The sequence below is a fragment of the Macaca fascicularis genome, chromosome 20 (assembly GCF_037993035.2).
Source record: "Macaca fascicularis isolate 582-1 chromosome 20, T2T-MFA8v1.1".
In the NCBI taxonomy this organism is placed as follows: Eukaryota; Metazoa; Chordata; class Mammalia; order Primates; family Cercopithecidae; genus Macaca; species Macaca fascicularis.
Window position 1 is genome coordinate 44,444,615 of NC_088394.1, and position 17,545 is coordinate 44,462,159.

Genomic DNA, 17,545 nt, shown 5'->3' on the forward strand with positions numbered 1-17,545 from the left:
AGCGCTCTCCTATCCGCAGCACCCCTCCCCAGCCCAGTTAGCTCCCTTCCACCCCATCTGCACTTCCAGGCTCTGATTTCCCTGCCCTATGAGGCCTCCACAGTGGCCCATCCCAGCAGACATTTAGTATGCAGAAGCTATAAACAGAGGGTGGTAGACATCAAGGCATGAATGAATGGCCACCTAGCTGTGGATTCCTGAGCCATTCTGTGGAGGGACAGAGTGCTGCTCTCAGAGCATGGAGACCTGGGTTCAAGTCTTAGCTCTGCTAATCACAGAACGGCCGTGCCTCAGTTTCTTCGTCTGGGAGGTGGGATAACCATGTTTGCCTACCCTGCTGGGCTGCTGTAGCGATAGATTCAACTGAGAAGATGCTGAGCAGCTCTGGCTGGGACCAGGGGTCCCTGCGAGAGATGCCTGAGAACAAAGTGGTGTGGCCTGGGTCTTCAGTCTGGCAAGGGGCTGTGGAGAAGGATGGGGTCCAGGCCCGTGTGTGTCATTTCACATTAGGGTGGGTTCTCAGGTCCCAGACCTAGCCCCTGACACAGATTTTCCTGGTCGTCCCTGTGATACTGGGATTCCAAGCCCCAAAGGGGTGGTTTGGGCTGGGGATAGTAATTCTGATAAGCTGGAGTGCTGGAAGGTCTGGGATGGACGCCACCTCTGCAGAGGCCAAATGGTGGACGAGGGCCTCTTCCGGCCATGCCTTGTGCCTTCTTAGAGCCAGAGTTCTCCGAGGGAGGGACCGGGTGACCGGCAGTCCCGCTTCACTGTCCCCACCTCTACAGATGTGAGATGCTCTGGGTGGTCCTCAAAGCCAGAGTTCCTGGGCTGGGGAGGTGGCGGGGGTGAAGCTGGGAGTGTCAGACAACTGAAAAAGGCTTACAGGGAAAAGAAACCCTTATTTTCAGGGGAGGCAGTGGAAAGAACAAATGTGGGAATAAGACCAGGACTCAGTCCTGCCTTACCGAACAGCTGATGGCCATGGGCAACCGAAGCCAGCCGGGCCTCTGTCCACACTGCAACTGAAACGAGGGCTCTCCACTGGGTGGCCTCCTCCTTCCCTTCTCAGCAGTGTGGCTGGCCCTGCTGGGCTCTCAGGCCCCTGGTGCCTGTGGGATGGTGACCAGGGTTTGCAGGGAGTGTGCGGTGGGGAGGATGAAGGTGCTGCTTTGTGGAAAGAAGCTTGCAAGCTCAGTGCATACTAGCTGCTCTCCTCCCTCTCGTGCAGAAATTGTCCCCACATGTAATTAAGCCAGCTTCTGTCAGGAGGTGAGGACACACAGCGGGGCCAGGTCGGGAGAAACACCCGATGCCAAGGCCAGCCCCACTGGCACTCAGGAATGAGGAGGGAGCCGGAGGGGTCCGGGCCTCCCCTGCTCCGTGCCCCACTCTGCATCCTGCCTCTGCAGGGCCTTGGATTTGAAAACCACCAAAGGTCAGATGAGGCCCTGAGGGATCCTGGCTAGAGCCACATGTATTCTAGGGAACACTCACCAGCCTGGATGCCTTCCTCACCATGGGACTCAGGATGGAAGGACTCTCCCAGGAGCCAGGCCCATTTCTTAGGATTCAGTACTGGTTGCAACCATTGCAACTACTCTTTAGTAGGGAGGTGGTTCTCAATCGTGAGGGCACGCCGGGTCACCTGGGATTACCAGAAAACATGGATGTCAGATTCTGATCTCCCGGGTCTGGGGTGTGGCCTGGGCAGCGCTGCCCCTGGGGATCCCAATGCACAGACCGGGTCACAGACCACCAGCTCTGAGGGCAGCAGCTCTAGCCCATGACAGATGAGGGCCTGAGGCCTTGAGAGGCTGCCTAACTTCCTCAAGATCACGGAGAGTAAGTGCAGGAGCAGGTGATGCCCTCACCCCACAGGCTGACTGGGCATGAGGCCTTCAGAAAAAGGGCCATTCTGGTTGTTCTTTCCCTTCCTGGGCACTGTCCCCTGCATGCAGTGGCTGCTCAAGATCAGGGATGGAGGAACCCTGGAGGGGCTGGGAACGTGCAGCATCCGCAGGGGATGAGGGGTTTGGGCCCCACCCCTCACCAGCCGGGCCTCATGTCCCTTTGCCACACAGCAGGAAGTAGTAAGGGTTCCCAGACCTTCTCAGAGTGGAGGTGTGACGTGCCAGGGATCCTGAGGGGCTGGCAAGGGGAGAGGGTCCTACTGGCATCGAGACACCCCCTGGTTTGGGGGAAGTCCCCTGAGCAAGTCTGTGTGCGCAGCTGCTGGGGGCAGGCTGCGGGAGGCCCTCTCCTTCCTGCTGCCTGTTTTGGTGGCTGAAACTTTAGATGGATCCAGGAGCCAGACAGGCGGGCAGACAAGCGCATTCTTTTTGGGGGAGGCCACCTCCTCCTCTTCTCACTAGAAGCAGGGAGGAGGGGAGGACAGGGCCTGCCCAGGCCTGACCCCAGACTGGGTTTCGGGCTGTGGGGCCAAGCAGGGCTCCCTGGGGACTCGGGGCTGGGGAAGGAAAGCCCCAAAGGCTGGAGTCTGCGGTTTGGAGTCCTGGGACTCTGGGAGCTGAAGCCACCAGGCAGGAGGGGGTGGAAGGGGGCTGGTTCAAGAAGCCCTAAGCCTCTGGGCTTTTGGCTCCAGCACTGGCTGTGGGTACTTCTGCTCTGTTTCTGGGCAAATCCCTGCCTGCCTAGCCCATTTCCCCAGTGAATGTCCCCAGCCCTGGCACCCTCGGTGTGGAGGGGATTGGAACCTGAACCGGGAAAAGGGCCACGTTCAGTTTCCAATCAACATCAACTCATCTGTGTTTCCCGAAATGAAGCACAAGGCAGCTCTGATGCATGCATGGCCTCACTCCTGACAGAGCTTCTGCAGAACTAGTCAACTTCTCTAAAAAAATATACTCTTGGCATCCTCCTGCAGGAACAGGGCTGGATACAGGCCCATGACGCAGGAAGTGGAGAGGCAGCTTCCTTCCGCAGCCTTCCTGTGCCCTGAAGACTGACAGCCTTGACCCAGGTCTGTCGTGGGCCCTCAATTCTTTTCCTTGAAGAGTGGAGGGATCTTAGGCGCCATACCGGCTGCTGAGTCACCTCTGGGGCAGCTTTGCCTTTCAGGGAGGTGGGATGGCCCATTGGAATTCAAATCCTAAATCCCGGACATCTTAGCTAGAAGAAATGGAAGTTCCTGAGCATCTCTGTATCTCAGTTTCCTCCTCTGCAAAATGGAGATAATAGTAGCACTTCAGGAGTGAGGTGAGGATTAAAGGAGACAGAAGCTTGCTGGACACATGGGTGGTGAGGACATAGCACTGGTTGCCGGCCTCAGCTTTCTCAGCACCCTGCGGGCAGGCAGTGGCTGTGCCCACTTCCTGCGGGTGCTCTCTCTGGTGATGGCACCCAAGGGACTCTCCTGAGTGCCTGCCTTGTTCAAGGAACAGTGTCCTCTCTAGACCACAGCTGGACTTCCCACAGCCGGACTTCCCACAGCCCTGCTGAGGCACTGAAAGAAATGTAGGCCCTAACCTAAGCACCCTCATTGTTGGCCCACAGGGATAAAGGAGTGTGTTAAGAACCTGGAGGACGGCGGCTCAGCACTTGGAGATAAGACCTGGCTGGTGGGGGTGTGGGATGACCTGGAAGGGTGGGGAATAGTTAGGTAGGTGTCCACAGGGCTGCTGATCAGAGCCCCAGTAGCAGCCACCGAGCAGGGCTCTGGGTTGGGCACAGTTCTAAGCACCACGTTTATTCCTCAAGTCACCCTTGAAGTAGAAAGCATTATTACTGAGTCTCCTCATCTGTAAAATAGGCATAATAAAATAATGCTTACACTTCTGAAGTGTACAGAAAGTCAAACTCCAAATGAACAGTGCTGGCATCTGCCCAACTAGGGAACTGGGGAAAAGAACTGCCGTCAGGGGACTGAAGAGGCAGTGGGATGGGCACAGAGCCACGGCAGCAGGGAACAGCTCGGAGGCCAGGCCGAGTTCTCTGCTGAGGGGCCCCAGGCCTGAGTTTCAAGTTACCCAACTCTGAAATGGTCGGCCTCTTCCAGCATTTTCTGACTGGGGTGGACACTCCTGAAGCCACGTTTGCACACGTCTTTGGACCTTTCTAAACAATCTATAAGTCCTTGCTAAAGACAGTAACACACGTTACTCAAGACTCTCAATTTCAAGGGATGTAAATCCAACTGGAATGACCAGCTTAAGCAAAAAGGGAAGTGTGTGAGAATACTGGGGTGTGGCGACATCTGAGGAAGGGCTTTCCTGACAACGGGAGCCTGAGGCTCATGCTGCCAGGAACCTCTCTCACATCGCCGCTTCTTTCCTGCCACAGGTCGGCTTCCCCCAGGGTGGACAATGGCTTCTGACAGATCTGGGCCTGGTATCCCACGATTCCCACAACCACAGAGGAACTCTCCAGCCAGGAGTGACTCGGACTGGCGTAGCTTGGGCCAGGTGTCGACCCTGGCCTGGAAGCCTGAGTGCATCTGGTACGCAGCCTGCACCAGGTACCCCTCACTGGATCCATGTGCCCAGGATGCTGTGTGCTGGAGCCTGGCAGGGGAGGGAGAAGGGAGTGGAGTGACCCCAGTCCCACCCCAATGTCCCACCAGAGGGCGGTGGATTCCCGGCCTCTTACTAGTCCTGCTGCCAGATGCCGCAGTCAAGAAGGCACTGTTCTCCAGTTCAGTTGAGCAGACATTTATTGAGCACCTATCAAGTGCAAGGCACTGTGCTAGGCGCCGTGGGAAATACAGAGAACACAGGCGGTCCCTGCCCGCGAGGAGCTCACAGTCTAGAAAGGGCAGCAAGACACAGTACACAATCAGCGGCGGCAGCACCAGCCAGAGCGGCAAGTGCCCAGAGCAAGACACAAAGTGCTGTGCAGTCACAGAACATCATGGGGCTGCTTCTGGCAGAAGCACTGGAAAGGGGACGAGACTCAGGCTGGGCCTTCCAGGAGGGAAGTCATTTGGGAGAAGGGCATCTCTAGCGGAGAGAGGTCCGTCTGCGGAGCCCACAGGTCATGGGAAACGTGTGGCCACAGGGAGCGTTTGGGGACAGCCAAGTATGGCTGGGAGGTGGACAGCCACAGACATCAAGCTCAGGAGGTGTGAACTTGGTGCTCTGGTCAAACAGCCATTGCAGATCACTTCGCAGGAGGAGGGGTGACTAGAAGTATGTTACTGGAAGGTAAATCTGGCTGCATTGTGGTGTCTCGATGGCAGAGGACAGTGCTGGGAAGGGCCGGCCAGTGAGGGCCCACCACCCCTGGGTGTCTTGAGAGTAGCGGGCAGGGGGCAGCCAAGCACAAGGGCGGAGCAGGGGATCATACGGAGGGTGGGTGTGGAAGGAGGGAGGGACCCAGAGCAGGCTGCGGGTCTTGGGAGCCTGAGGATGCCATAGGGCTTCCTAGTAGAGTGGGAAGTGCACTCCTGAAGGGCAGGGCTGGAGGTCACTATAGAGAGGGGACAGTGGGGACAGGGACAGTGTGGCCCTAAGGGTGACTGCGGTTTCTCAACATGTGGTCCGTTGATCACCTGCATGGGAACTGCCTGGGGAATGTGCTCATTTGCAGATTCCTGGGCCTTCTCTAGAACTACTGGGCAAGCATCTGCTGGGTCATGCCCGGTAACCTGCATTCTTAACACCAGCTGCCCTTTCCAGCTAGTCTGCAAACCATTTGCTGAGGAAGAATAGGGTGTTAAGGGCTGGCTTTAGGCAAAAAGAAGAGACAAAAAGAATGAGGGAGGTCTGGGAGTGAGGGAAGTGGTGGGAAGCAGGGAAAGTCCAGTCAAGCCACGTGCGCCAGCAAGACAGCCCCAGCGCGGCCTTGCAGCCAGGCACTGGGCTGTCCCCAAGGGCTGCTCTCAGTCCACTTTCACTTGGTGGGCGAAAGCCACATTTGCAAACTGGGAAGTGGAGAGTGGGAGGTGAGGGGAAGCACTAGCAATGAATGAAGAGGATTCTTCTGGGAATCAGGCTGTTTCAATCTAAAACATCTGAGATAAATGGCAACACTGGGGAGGAAGGTGATGAACAGATGGAGGTGAGCCAGAGCCACTGCCTGGGCAAGTCGGCCAGGAGGCGGGAGGTGTGGGTCAGAGACACTGCAGGAACTGGGTGAAGACGAGGAGGTGCGAGGAAAGGGGTTGAGGGACGGTCCCACGGGCAGCCACACCTGAGGTGTGGGAGGCAGGTGGGAGCTGGGGGAGGGCAGAGAAAAGAGGCATTTCTGTGTGTAGATCTGAGTCCTCCCTCATATCCCAGCCGTGTCACAAGCCTGCATGGGCAGGAGGCCGGCTCTCCCTTCACTGGTCTCAAAAGCCACCCAGGCCTGAGTCCCAGCCACATAGCCGAGCCTGCCTAGCAATGCTGACCGGCCATCCAGGATGGCCCAGACACCTTCTGTCTCCTGAATGCAGCCTACAGGGGTTCAAACAGACTGCCTGCATTAAGGTCAGACAAGGCTCTTTTACTCCCGAAGACAGTGGCCTGGAGCCTCGGGAAGAATGTAGGCCAGGGAATCACCCAGCCCCTCAGGATAACCTCTCTGAGCAACACACATCCCGTCTGTTGAATGAGGGTGACATCTCTCTTCTGCCAGCTACTTTACATGGATGCCACGAAGTGGGAGAGCCTGAGCAGTAGACAGGGAAGCGGCGGGCAGCCCCGCTGCAGGAGGTAGACAGGCTACAGATACTTACGCAGCAGCCACACTGAGGCTAGTACTGGGGGAGGCTGAGAACCAGTAATGAGTTTTTAATGGTTTGATAATTTGGGTTTTTAAATATTAAATTTAACTAAACCTGAGGGGTTTCAGAAGGAATGATGAATTCCGTCTCATGCTGTCACTGATGAAGGGAACCAATGAGCACTTTGCTCTTCCTTCCTTCCCACAGCCAAGAAAGGGAAAGGGGACAGGCCAATCTCTCCGAAGCAATAGTCAGAACAGAAAGACTTACAGAACTCAAACGTCAAGGGTCAAATAGCTTCTAGAGCCGGGAGAAGTGGTGACCCCCTCAGCCTAGCCAGCACCAGCCAGCATGGGCGGAGACTCAGTCTGGCGGTCAGGGCGTCTCCTGGGTTTCCTCTCTGAAGCAGAGGAGAAATAGTGGGTCAGCCAGGCTGCTGGACCGAAACGTGAGCCAGAAGGCCAGAGTCACTGTAAGACAGCCCCAGGCCGCACACCTCAGTTGTGCTTTTGAAAACAGGTGCAAAGCTGAGGCATGGGAGCTGTGACTGAAGTTGCCCTCCTGGCTGGCCTTGTCTTCTACCTCTGCTTCCACAGCTGGGTGACTTGGCCACCGGCCCAAACAATGAACAACCAGGAGGTCCATGATTCCACATTAGGAGGCATCATGGACGCATCTGAGAGGAAACATGATTGAAGGACAAGCCTGGCCTCATGGAGAGCTCTGGATTCATCCCTTGAAGGATGCAGCGATCAAACAAAACAAAACCAAGAAGCAGGCCTGGAGGTAGCACTCTGGGATGCCCCCCAGTCCCCTCACCATGAACAAACCAGCACTGAGTCCTCAGCCTCCACTCCTTAGGCCCAAGAGAGACATGATCTACGGACAGGCAGGAAGCCGACTATGAGCAGCCTGGGGGCGCAGGTGCAAAATACAAAGCCCTTTGAAGACCCAGACAGTAAGAGTAAAGATGTTAAGATTGCCCAGGAAAAGAACTTCACTGACACTGAATTTGGGCAACACCTAGAACAGACAATATTAAGATATCAATTCTGAGAAAGACTCACAAGAAAGGCTGTTTAGGAGGACACCAGAGAGACAAACACAGGGAAAATAAATACAGGGGCTCTGGCCCCCCCACTCCCTCCCCCCAACAGAAGCTACTAATGCTATTTATTGGCTTGGGTCATTTTTGAGAGTAGAAAATCATTTTTTGGCAAAGCTGTACAAACGCCACATCGGGGCGTCTTCTGCAGTTGCGGACACAAGATGGCCAGTGACCAGGCTCTTTATTAAACTTCCTCACGACCCGCTATGGTGTTCAGAAGCTAAGAAGTGACTTCCAGAGCCAGGCCAGGTGTGTGGAGGCCTTAGCCTGTGAGCGTGTCAAGCCCTGGCTGGGGAGCCTGCTGCCTGCCCAGCCACTCCTCAGCTGTGGCTGTGGTTATGGGTATGGCCGGACGGCGTGCACACTGGGCCGTCCCCTTTTACGCAGGGTGGAAGGGGAAGGGTGGGACTCCATGGGCTCCACAATATCTTCTAGCCCTGGTATCCTGTGAGTCTAACTTCGCCCTGGTCATTCACCACGGCTAGGCACCAAGTGCCATCTAGTGGCACCGCGGGTCCACTTTCACAATGCTCCAACCAAAGACTCTGCAGGACAAACCAACTCTTACCCACTCTAACTCCGGGGGTGAGGGCAGAGGAGGCTGGAAGGGTGAGCACACTTCATGGTAGTGACGGGACATATTCATCTCAAGAAAATATACTTTAAGAGGTCTTGCTTTCCTTAAGAAAGCAGCTCTTTTTTTATTTATTTATTTATTTATAAAGGCTAACCATATCCATTTGTCAATATTTTCGGCTTTAAGGAAAATAGTTTAAAAAACATAAAAAGGTAAATACACTCAAGAGTAACTGCTATTAAACAGTTCTGAACAGGCAGAAAATGTAGACTTTCCTTTAACAGAAAATGTTAAATCTGTAATAGCAGCATAATTTATATATAGAAAAAAGCTGGTTTTGAAAACCCAGATTTATACACAAAACATTTTTTTTTTCCTATACAACTGCGTTTACACTGGGAAATAAGTTTCTTCACATTCCCATCAAGTACAGGTGTGAGCTTGAGTTTGATCAGCCAGCCCTGAGCGCAAGCTTCTCAGCACAATCTTCAATCCAACACCATGGCAGAGAGCGCGTTTAGATCTTTCATGTATGGGTGGGCCACCAAGATCTGGTCTATTTTCAGTCTTTGCTCTGAGTCAGGGAAGATCTTCAGAAGGGCTTCCCTCAGCTCGTTGGTTTCTGCAGAAGATCGCTGAGCTGGCATGGGCAGGTTCTGCTGGAGATTGGGGAGGGCTGGCAGCAGTGGGAAGTGGGGCTGCTGAGGGAGCCAGTGACTTGAAGGGGCTCCCTGAATCCGGGTCGGAGGCTGGTGGCTGGTGCTGGCTGCCTGGGTGCCAGGGACTCTGAAGCTGGGGTCAAACATGCCCACATTTGGCAGGGCACTGAGTAGGGGCTGCATATCTCTGTGAATGGAAGCAAGTCCTGGTGAGTTGGGTTATAAGTAAATAAAAAATCACGGAGATATTTTAGAAGGTAGCTGCGGCAGGCCTTGAGGCTCAGGATGCCACTCCCTGGCTTCCAAAGGCAGGATGCAAGACTGAGGTGGAGGTGGTGACAGTAGCTGCCCACAGAGGAGCCTGCGGGGATTCCACTGACGCCATCTCAAGGTGTGACAGGGAATGAGTGCACTCTGTGAGGGAGCACCGCCCTCCCAGGTCTTCTGCTGTGAGGACTGACCCCATCTAGCTGTTTGGCTCTAACCAGGGTGCCCTTGGGAGCTTTCAAAAGGTTTAACAGGGTCTTACTCTTCTCAAGATTTTGATTTTGTGCAGGACCCTGGTTAACAGAAATTAGAAGAGACTCCTTTTGGGGAGAGTGGCAGTCCCCACCGACTCAGCCTAGATGAGGTGTGGGTGGGTGCCCACACTTGTATGCACATGGGTGTGTACGAGTATGTGTGTACAGGGAGGGCATCTGTATCACTCAAAAGCCTCCCACTGGACTCGACCTGCAGGTGAGAAATGAGGCTAGCTGAAGTTTCCCCAACTTCAAAAGCTCAACTTCAACAGCCCCTCTGTGATGGAAGTGATTCCCAACTTCTTAACCAATTTGTGAGCAGCTCTACAAAAAGCCACCAGGTGAGAGTGAAAAGGCAGGCAGGCAGACAGACCCCGTACCAGGTTGCTCAAGGAGTGGGAGGAAGCAGAGGACTCTCCTTCTGGTAACTGTGACCCACAGACGTGACTGATGCTCACACACGAGCATTGGGCCTGAAGCCCAGCAGGGGATTTCCAAAGTTCAGATGTGGGGAAGGAAAACAAGATGGACTGATGAGCGTACCAGGTGTGGAAAATGGCTGCCATTCTCTTCATGTGGGTAGAGAAGCGTGGCGTTTGGCAATTAAGTCCTCATCTGTGTCATAAAACCCAAAGGCTCAAAAGAGAAATGATTCACAAGACCAGGGAGCTGAAATTGTAGTGGTCTCCTAGGTAGAACAGACCACCATGTAAAAAAAAAAACCCATCACCACCTACCACTGAATCCAAACCTACAACTCCCAATGGTTCCTGTTACAAATGGAAAAGATCGGCTGGAAAGTGTGACTGCCTAAAAATGCTGAGAGAGCTGTGTGTCTTCCTCTCAGCTTAGACCCCCCCATCACACCCCCATGCAAATACCAGCTGGGAATGCACAGAGTGCAGTCTGGTTTAGTTTTTAAAAAGAGTAAACATCAGTCATGGGGTCCTATGATCTGCCTGTTAGGTTCACAGGCATCTTTGGTTAATGTCTGTTACCTAAGAATTCTGAAAACAGAAAGAACCACTAACAAGGTGTCCTAAAAACAAAACAAACCCAAACTACAACAAAGAAAACCTAAACTACCAAATCATTTTCAGATAAATATGGAATACTGGCTTTTCCATTCAGTAAAGGTAGAAAGTAATGGTCAGTTCCCCCAGGCAGTGATTCCTGAGCAGTAAGTAATTAATATAAGCATAACATGTTCAAAGCAAATGACTTTAGAAAATGAATGTAAAAAGACACTCACACATACAAAATGAGCCCATTAGGCACTCATGGTTCAGAGGGAGAGCTCTCACACATACATGATGAACCTAAGTAGTGTTCGCCAGTAAGTGACCACCAGCTTGGAAAAACAGCTTTGTTTTTTGTTTGTTTGCTTGTTTTTGAGATAGAGTTTTGCTCTGTAATCCAGGCTGGAGTATAGTGGCGTGATCTCGGCTCACTGCAACCTCCGCCTCCTGGGTTCAAGTGATCCTCCTGCCTCAGCCTCCCGAGTAGCTGGGATTACAGGCACGCACCACCACACCCAGCTAGTTTTTGCATTTTTAGTAAAGCCATGGTTTCACCATATTAGCCAGGATGGTCTTGAACTCCTGACCTGAAGTGATCTACCTGCCTTGGCCTCACAAAGTGATGGGATTACAGGCATGAGCCACAACACCCGGCCCTGGCTGTCTTTTTAAACCCACAAAAAGGCTGGACGAGGTGGCTCACGCCTGTAATCCCATCACTTTAGGAGGCTGAGGTGAGTGGATCACCTGAGGTCAGGAGTTTGAGACCAGCCTGGCTAACACAGCGAAACCCCGTTTCTGCTAAAAATACAAAAAATTAGCCAGGCGTGGTGGTGTGCACCTGTAATCTCAGCTACTCGGGAGGCTGAGGCAGAATTACTTGAACCTGGGAGGCGGAGGTTGCAATGAGCCAAGATCGCGCCATTGCACTCCAGCCTAGCAGTGAAATTCCATCTCAAAAAAAAAAAAAATAATAAATCAATAAAAATAAACCCACAAAAAAAGTTTGGCTTCTGTGTTTTCCTAGGATGAAAACTGAAAGGACTACAGTTGAAAATCTGGGATGCTAGCTACATTAGGTTCCACATATATGAAACCAGCACTAAATTTAAGGCTTGAAAAAAAAATTTTGGCCAGGTATGGTGGCTCATGTCTACAATCCCAACACTTTTAGAGGCTGAGGAAGGCGGATTCTTTGAGCTCAGGAGTTTCAGACCAGCCTGGACAACATGGTAAGACCCTGTCTCTACTAAAAATACAAAAAAAGAGCTGGGCGTGGTGATACGCGCCTGTGGTCCCAGATACTCGCGAGGCTAAGGTGGGAGGATTGCTGAAGCCTGGCGGGGCAAAGGTTGCAGTGAGCCGAAATCATGCCACTGCGTTCCAGCCTGGGTGACAGAGCAAGGCCTTGTCTCAAAATAATAATAATAATTTTTAAATGCCATTTTTAGTTGATAAAGACAGCACTTGCACTAAAGCACAAAGAGTTGAAACAGACGTTTTAATATAAGACAATCTGAAAAAGGAAATACCTAAGACAGACTTCCTTCTGAAGAAACTCCTCTAATCGAGGTCCACTTCTTCCCAGAGGATCATCAGGAACCATAAATATGTCCCCCACGAACGTGTACTGCAGCAGCCTACAACACAGAACACCATGAGGCTGAGAAACAGGGTCCTCACTGCCCAGGGCCTACATAAGGATCCCAAAGCAGCCACCCGATGCCAAAGCAACGGTCAGGTCAGCCTACAAATCCTATGACTGCTCAACTGCCTAAAAGCGGGGAAAACAACCAAGTCAAACCCTTTTAATGTCTGTTTTGGACATAAATACAATAGAGTCAGAACATTTTATCAGCCGGCCCTCAAAATTTCTCATCAAGACTTGCAGATTTGTACTGGGCTTAGGAAGCCGCTTCTTCTTCTAATATAACTTTCAATATAACTTTGAAAAATAAGATTTAAAGACTGTCAGCTTAGGACACAAATGCTGAATGAAGGTTTAATTTTTTGAATAAAACTGGTAATAAATGTGTCCATAAGCAAACCCACTGAAAAGAATATTTTTAAAAAGGAAAACGATATATGAATAAAGGAAATCTGAGGTCTTTAGACCACTATTTACCATATCGGGGAAAACAGAAAATAAAATAATCTTAAAAGTCCAAGTGCCTGTGCTTGTTGTCCAGGTCTCCTTTCTGCCTTGTTTTTGTGAATGCTGAAAGCAACAGCTTGGCTGGAGAACACCAGTCTTGACTGCATTTAAACCCTCCATGCATACATGGATGACTGTCAGTAAATACTGACAATGAGCCCAGGCAGAGGTCCAACAGAAACATGCCCTACAAGATTAGTGGCTCATTAACTGTGCCCAGAAGGTCAAAGACTGATTCTCATTCTCGGTTCAGCTATCAACAACAGCTTTTTAACAGCACAGGTGTCAAAACGCATACAGTAATTAACTCTCACCTGGGCTTTTGTAACAGACTCTTTTTCTAAAATCTTCTAATAATTTAGGAAAATATAAATACCAGGCAAGGTACAAGTGTGAAACCCCAACAGGGATAAATACTAGTTATCCTAGCTATATTGCGAGTTTTACTATATATTAGTTATACTTAGCATGAGGTATGTTCACTTTATGTTTTAAGATTTCTGGCCTATGTGACTTATCCCTGGCACTATCACAGCCCCTTGCTTTCTATTTTAAATAACTGGTCAGGTGATAGTTGTTAACAAAAAGTCCTAGCAGCCAGTGCCCACTCATCTTAGGGCATTTTTCAGCAGTGGACACCTTCATAGTTTTATTACAAATGAAAAACAGCAGTGAATGCTAAACTCTTGACGTAACTTTGTTTTATTTTGAATATCTAAAGATGTTTTCAATATAGATGATTAAACTGACCGTAAAAACCTCCAGAAAAGCATCAGATATTAAAAAGTGGAAATACTCTCTCCAGACCATGAAGAAGTGAAAGCCCAGTCAGCACACATTGCTTTTGGGCCTTTCCTCTTGCTGGAATCCCAGCTGCCATGAAGTTCACCCTTTCACTTCACAGCTGAGTAAACTAGGAAGCCGTTTGTGCTCCATCACACTTAACTGTGCCTCCTGCTGCATGCAGGAAAACTCTGATGCCCTAGAAGGCTGTAGTGAGAGCAGAGCATGTCCACACTCATCACTGCCAGCTCTGCTGCTCTGCGCCGGGCCCCTGCTTACCTGGAGGGGCCAGTCACCTATGAAGTGGGAGTACAGCACAGTCTTATGATACTTTGGTCCCTTATATTGCCTTCTGTGGGGCCAAGGAATATAGAAAACAAAACAAACAAAATGCACACAGAAACAATTAAAAACAAAACAAAACTTTTCTGACCAAAGACAAAGAAGAAAATATTACCTTTTTGTAATAATTTCTCTCCAAGAGACTGACTCATTCACAAATTCTCTGAAATTATCATTTGTCACAATTATACCACCAGTTTTGTCCGCTAAGTGTAGTAGAAACCTATGGTAATATAACAGAGTTTAAAATGAGCAACAGGCATCCTTGGCTCAGAGAAGCCATGTTATAAGAAAATAAGAGAAGGGTTCCTCTTCATAGGAAAACCATCAAAGAATTTAACCAAGGCTAGGCCACAGAAAAGTTTAGCCCCTATCAACTGAAGATCAATCAGAATGGTGAATATCTCTAAAATTATTAGTGTGATTATAAAATAGATTGTCTTTCATACAATTTCTTTTGTTAAGTGATCTAAACTATAATTTATTCAAAAGTTGTATTATCAGTAAACAGTGTTAATAAGAATACATGAAGACCAGAGCAGAGAATGAGAGCTGACAACCCTGTGAAATCATTATTCAGATTTAAGTTACTGAGCAACAGTATTCTGGTTCTAAGATTAGCTGCTTAGTACAATCAGCCTTACAATTCTCTTTTCTTTTTAAAAATTCATAAGTTCAAGCCGAGTGTGGTGGCTCATGCTTATAATCCCAACACTTTGGGAGGTTGAGGTGGGCGGATCATTCAAGCCCAGGAGTTTGAGACCAGTCTGGGCAACATGGTGAAACCCCGTCTCTACAAAAAAATACAAAAAAAATTAGCCAGGTGTTCCCTGTAGTCCCAGCTACTCAGGAGGCTGAGGTGGAGGATCATCTGGGCCCAAGCAGGTGGAGGTTGCAGTGAGCCAAGATCGTGCCACTACGCTCCAGCCTGGGCAACAAAATGAGAGTGTTTCCAAAAAAAAAAAAAAAAAAAATTCACAGGTTCACACTGCTCTGATTTAAAAAGAGGTATCTAGAATTGCCATTTTGTTTAGACTAAGTTATAGATTCACTCAAATGGAAGATATGACAGGATACCTGGTGATAAAAAAGGGAAAGGATGAAGCAGTAAAGAAGACTTCCATTTCACTGCTGATTATTCATGCTCAGACCCTCTTAATAATAAATCTGTGAGGATAATGTGAATTTTATCTCATAAGTTAGGGTGACCACATTTGTCTAAGGATATGTAGACCAAGATAATAATAAATTAAGGGACTCACTGGAATTAAAGGTACAGACAACTGCTTTTACTAGCAGTGATGAGTACCTAATGGGGATTTTAAAAACCTCAGTTTCAGAGATCTTAGAAAACCTTGGAAATTAAATATGACTTAGTTCTTTGGCTTTATTAAATAACATTTTACAAATGACTTCTTTTTTTTTTTTTTTGAGACGGAGTCTCGCTCTGTCACCCAGGCTGGAGTGCAGTGGCCAGATCTCAGCTCACTGCAAGCTCCGCCTCCCGGGTTCACGCCATTCTCCAGCCTCAGCCTCCCGAGTAGCTGGGACTACAGGCGCCCGCCACCTCGCCCGGCTAGTTTTTTGTATTTCTTAATAGAGACGGGGTTTCACCGTGTTAGCCAGGATGGTCTCGATCTCCTGACCTCGTGATCCGCCCGTCTCGGCCTCCCAAAGTGCTGGGATTACAGGCTTGAGCCACCGCGCCCGGCCACAAATGACTTCTAACTGGCATGAGTTGTAAGTGGTAATGTTTGCCACTAACAAAAACAGGCAGTAAGGCTTCTGAGTTCATGAATGAGAACATATATACATGTCCTCTGAAAACCCAAAGAGCCATATCAGCCAAACAAGAGCTTAGTGTGCATACTTGTGTGTGTGTTCCAACCCTGCTGGTGTGAGAATGAAGCTGCTGTGTTAGAGGACCTGAGCCCTGCAGGGTCCCTGCCTGTGTCACAGGGCTGGGCAGGAAGTGTCCTTCCATTCCACCTTCTAGTACTTCTCACCTATCCCCCAGGCACCCACATATGGTATCCTCTTTCGGCTCTTCCATGCCATCTGATTCTCACCCATCAGATCTGGTCTTGCATACCAACCTGGTGCAGGGCAAGGGACTGTCAATGAGAAGGCCCTTCTGGTGAATGAATATATGTCTGCTGTGGTCCCAAGCCCCTCATCCCTCTCCCCAGGCCCTCTTTTCATCTCTTACCCATTTGACTATCATTCACTAGCTTGGGTCACAAGCTAAACACTATCTTCAACGGAGCGGTGTTTTGGTGGAACACAGGCAAAAACACCAGGGGTGCTGTCAGTGCTATAAGCCAGATGAAAATAAACAGGGCAAATGCAGGAGAGAAAAGAATAAACAGCTACCACTAGGTTCCCAAATACTAGTAGATATGCTACTAATTTCATACCATGAGGAGGATTTTAAAAACTGGTCCTGTTTCCATTGGTTAAGTTTGGAACCTTCTCTTACGTTTCAACCACAGCAAAACTCCCTTCTGTTACTTATGCACATGTCTTCTCAAAATTCTTGAGGGCAGGAGGTGCATCTGAATCATGTATGTCCCCAGAACCTACCTCAGTGTATCAGATTTGGTTAGTGCTCAATAAAGTTTTTAGAAAAAATTTAAAAAGGGCCAGGCGCAGTGGCTCATGCCTGTAATCCCAGCACTTTGGGAGGCCGAGATGGGTGGATCATCTGACGTCAGGAGTTTGAGACCAGCCTTACCAACATAGTGAAACCCTATCTCTACTAAAAAATACAAAAATTAGCCAGGCATGGTGGTGCATGCCTGTAATCCCAGCTACTTGGGAGGCTGAGGCAGGAGAATGGCCTGAACCTGGGAGGTGGAGGTTGCAATGAGCTGAGATTGTGCCATTGCACACCAGCCTGGGTGACACAGTAAAACTCTATCTCAAAAACAAAACAAAATATTTAAAAGGCACAGACGAAATCTTGGTGACGTGGTGACTCAGATGCACTAGTACCTGCTGCCTGAGTTATATGCCAAGCTAAGAAATGCAGGCTTATGGGCTGGGTGTGGTGGCTCACACCTGTAATCCCAGCACTTTGGGAGGCCAAGGTGGGCAGATCACCTGAGGTTCAGGAGTTCAAAACCACCCTGGCCAACATGGAAAAACCCTGTCTCACTGCAACCTGCTAAACTGAAAATATAAACATTAGCTGGGCATGGTGGTACATGCCTGTAATCCCAGCTACTTGGGAAGCTGAGGCAGGAGAATCGCTTGAACCCAGGAGGCAGAGGTTGCAGTGAGCTGAGACTGTGCCACTGCACTCCAGCCTGCGCGACAGAGTGAGACTCCATCTCAAGAAAAAAAAAAAAAAAGAAATGCAGCTTACTCCTATCACAGTAGGGTCAGTTGAGACACTTCTATGACGTAGAAGAAACCCTGAGGACCCAGGCATTATGATAATAGGCTAAGTCACTGATCAAAAGTAGACTGGGAGGAGTTACTATTTGAAACCATTTTCAAGCCTGCCACACTAAGACAAGACAAATATTACTTTAAGCACCTACCAACCAGAGACTACAATATCTGCTTTTACTTACAGAGTTTCAGCCATGTTTTACTAAAACACAAAAACAGTTTCTTTTGTGATGTTTCTAAAAACTATGTAGCAAATATCACTGAGCATATCACCTTAATGACCACAAATATTAAACCCCCCGCATCAAGCAGGTCCTCTAA

General features: G+C 49.7%; 1 protein-coding gene across 7 annotated transcripts in view; it reads right to left on the reverse strand.

Moving 5' to 3' along the window:
* Positions 1-4,654: 4,654 nt before the first annotated feature.
* Positions 4,655-17,545, reverse strand: part of N4BP1 (NEDD4 binding protein 1) — a 73,384-nt gene continuing 60,493 nt past the window's right edge. For 2 of the 7 annotated variants that reach the window (XM_005591866.4, XM_065536899.2), the window contains exons 5-7: positions 13,944-14,051; positions 12,081-12,188; positions 4,655-9,195 (exon numbers count right to left, since the gene is read on the reverse strand). In XM_005591866.4, the coding sequence (XP_005591923.3) occupies positions 8,838-9,195; positions 12,081-12,188; positions 13,944-14,051 (574 nt within the window). In that variant the 3' untranslated portion in view covers positions 4,655-8,837. Of the gene's footprint in view, positions 9,196-10,072; positions 10,218-12,080; positions 12,189-13,943; positions 14,052-17,545 lie in introns of all 7 variants that reach the window. The other 5 variants (XR_012428924.1, XR_012428923.1, XM_074027192.1 and 2 more) reach the window with 3 other exon arrangements.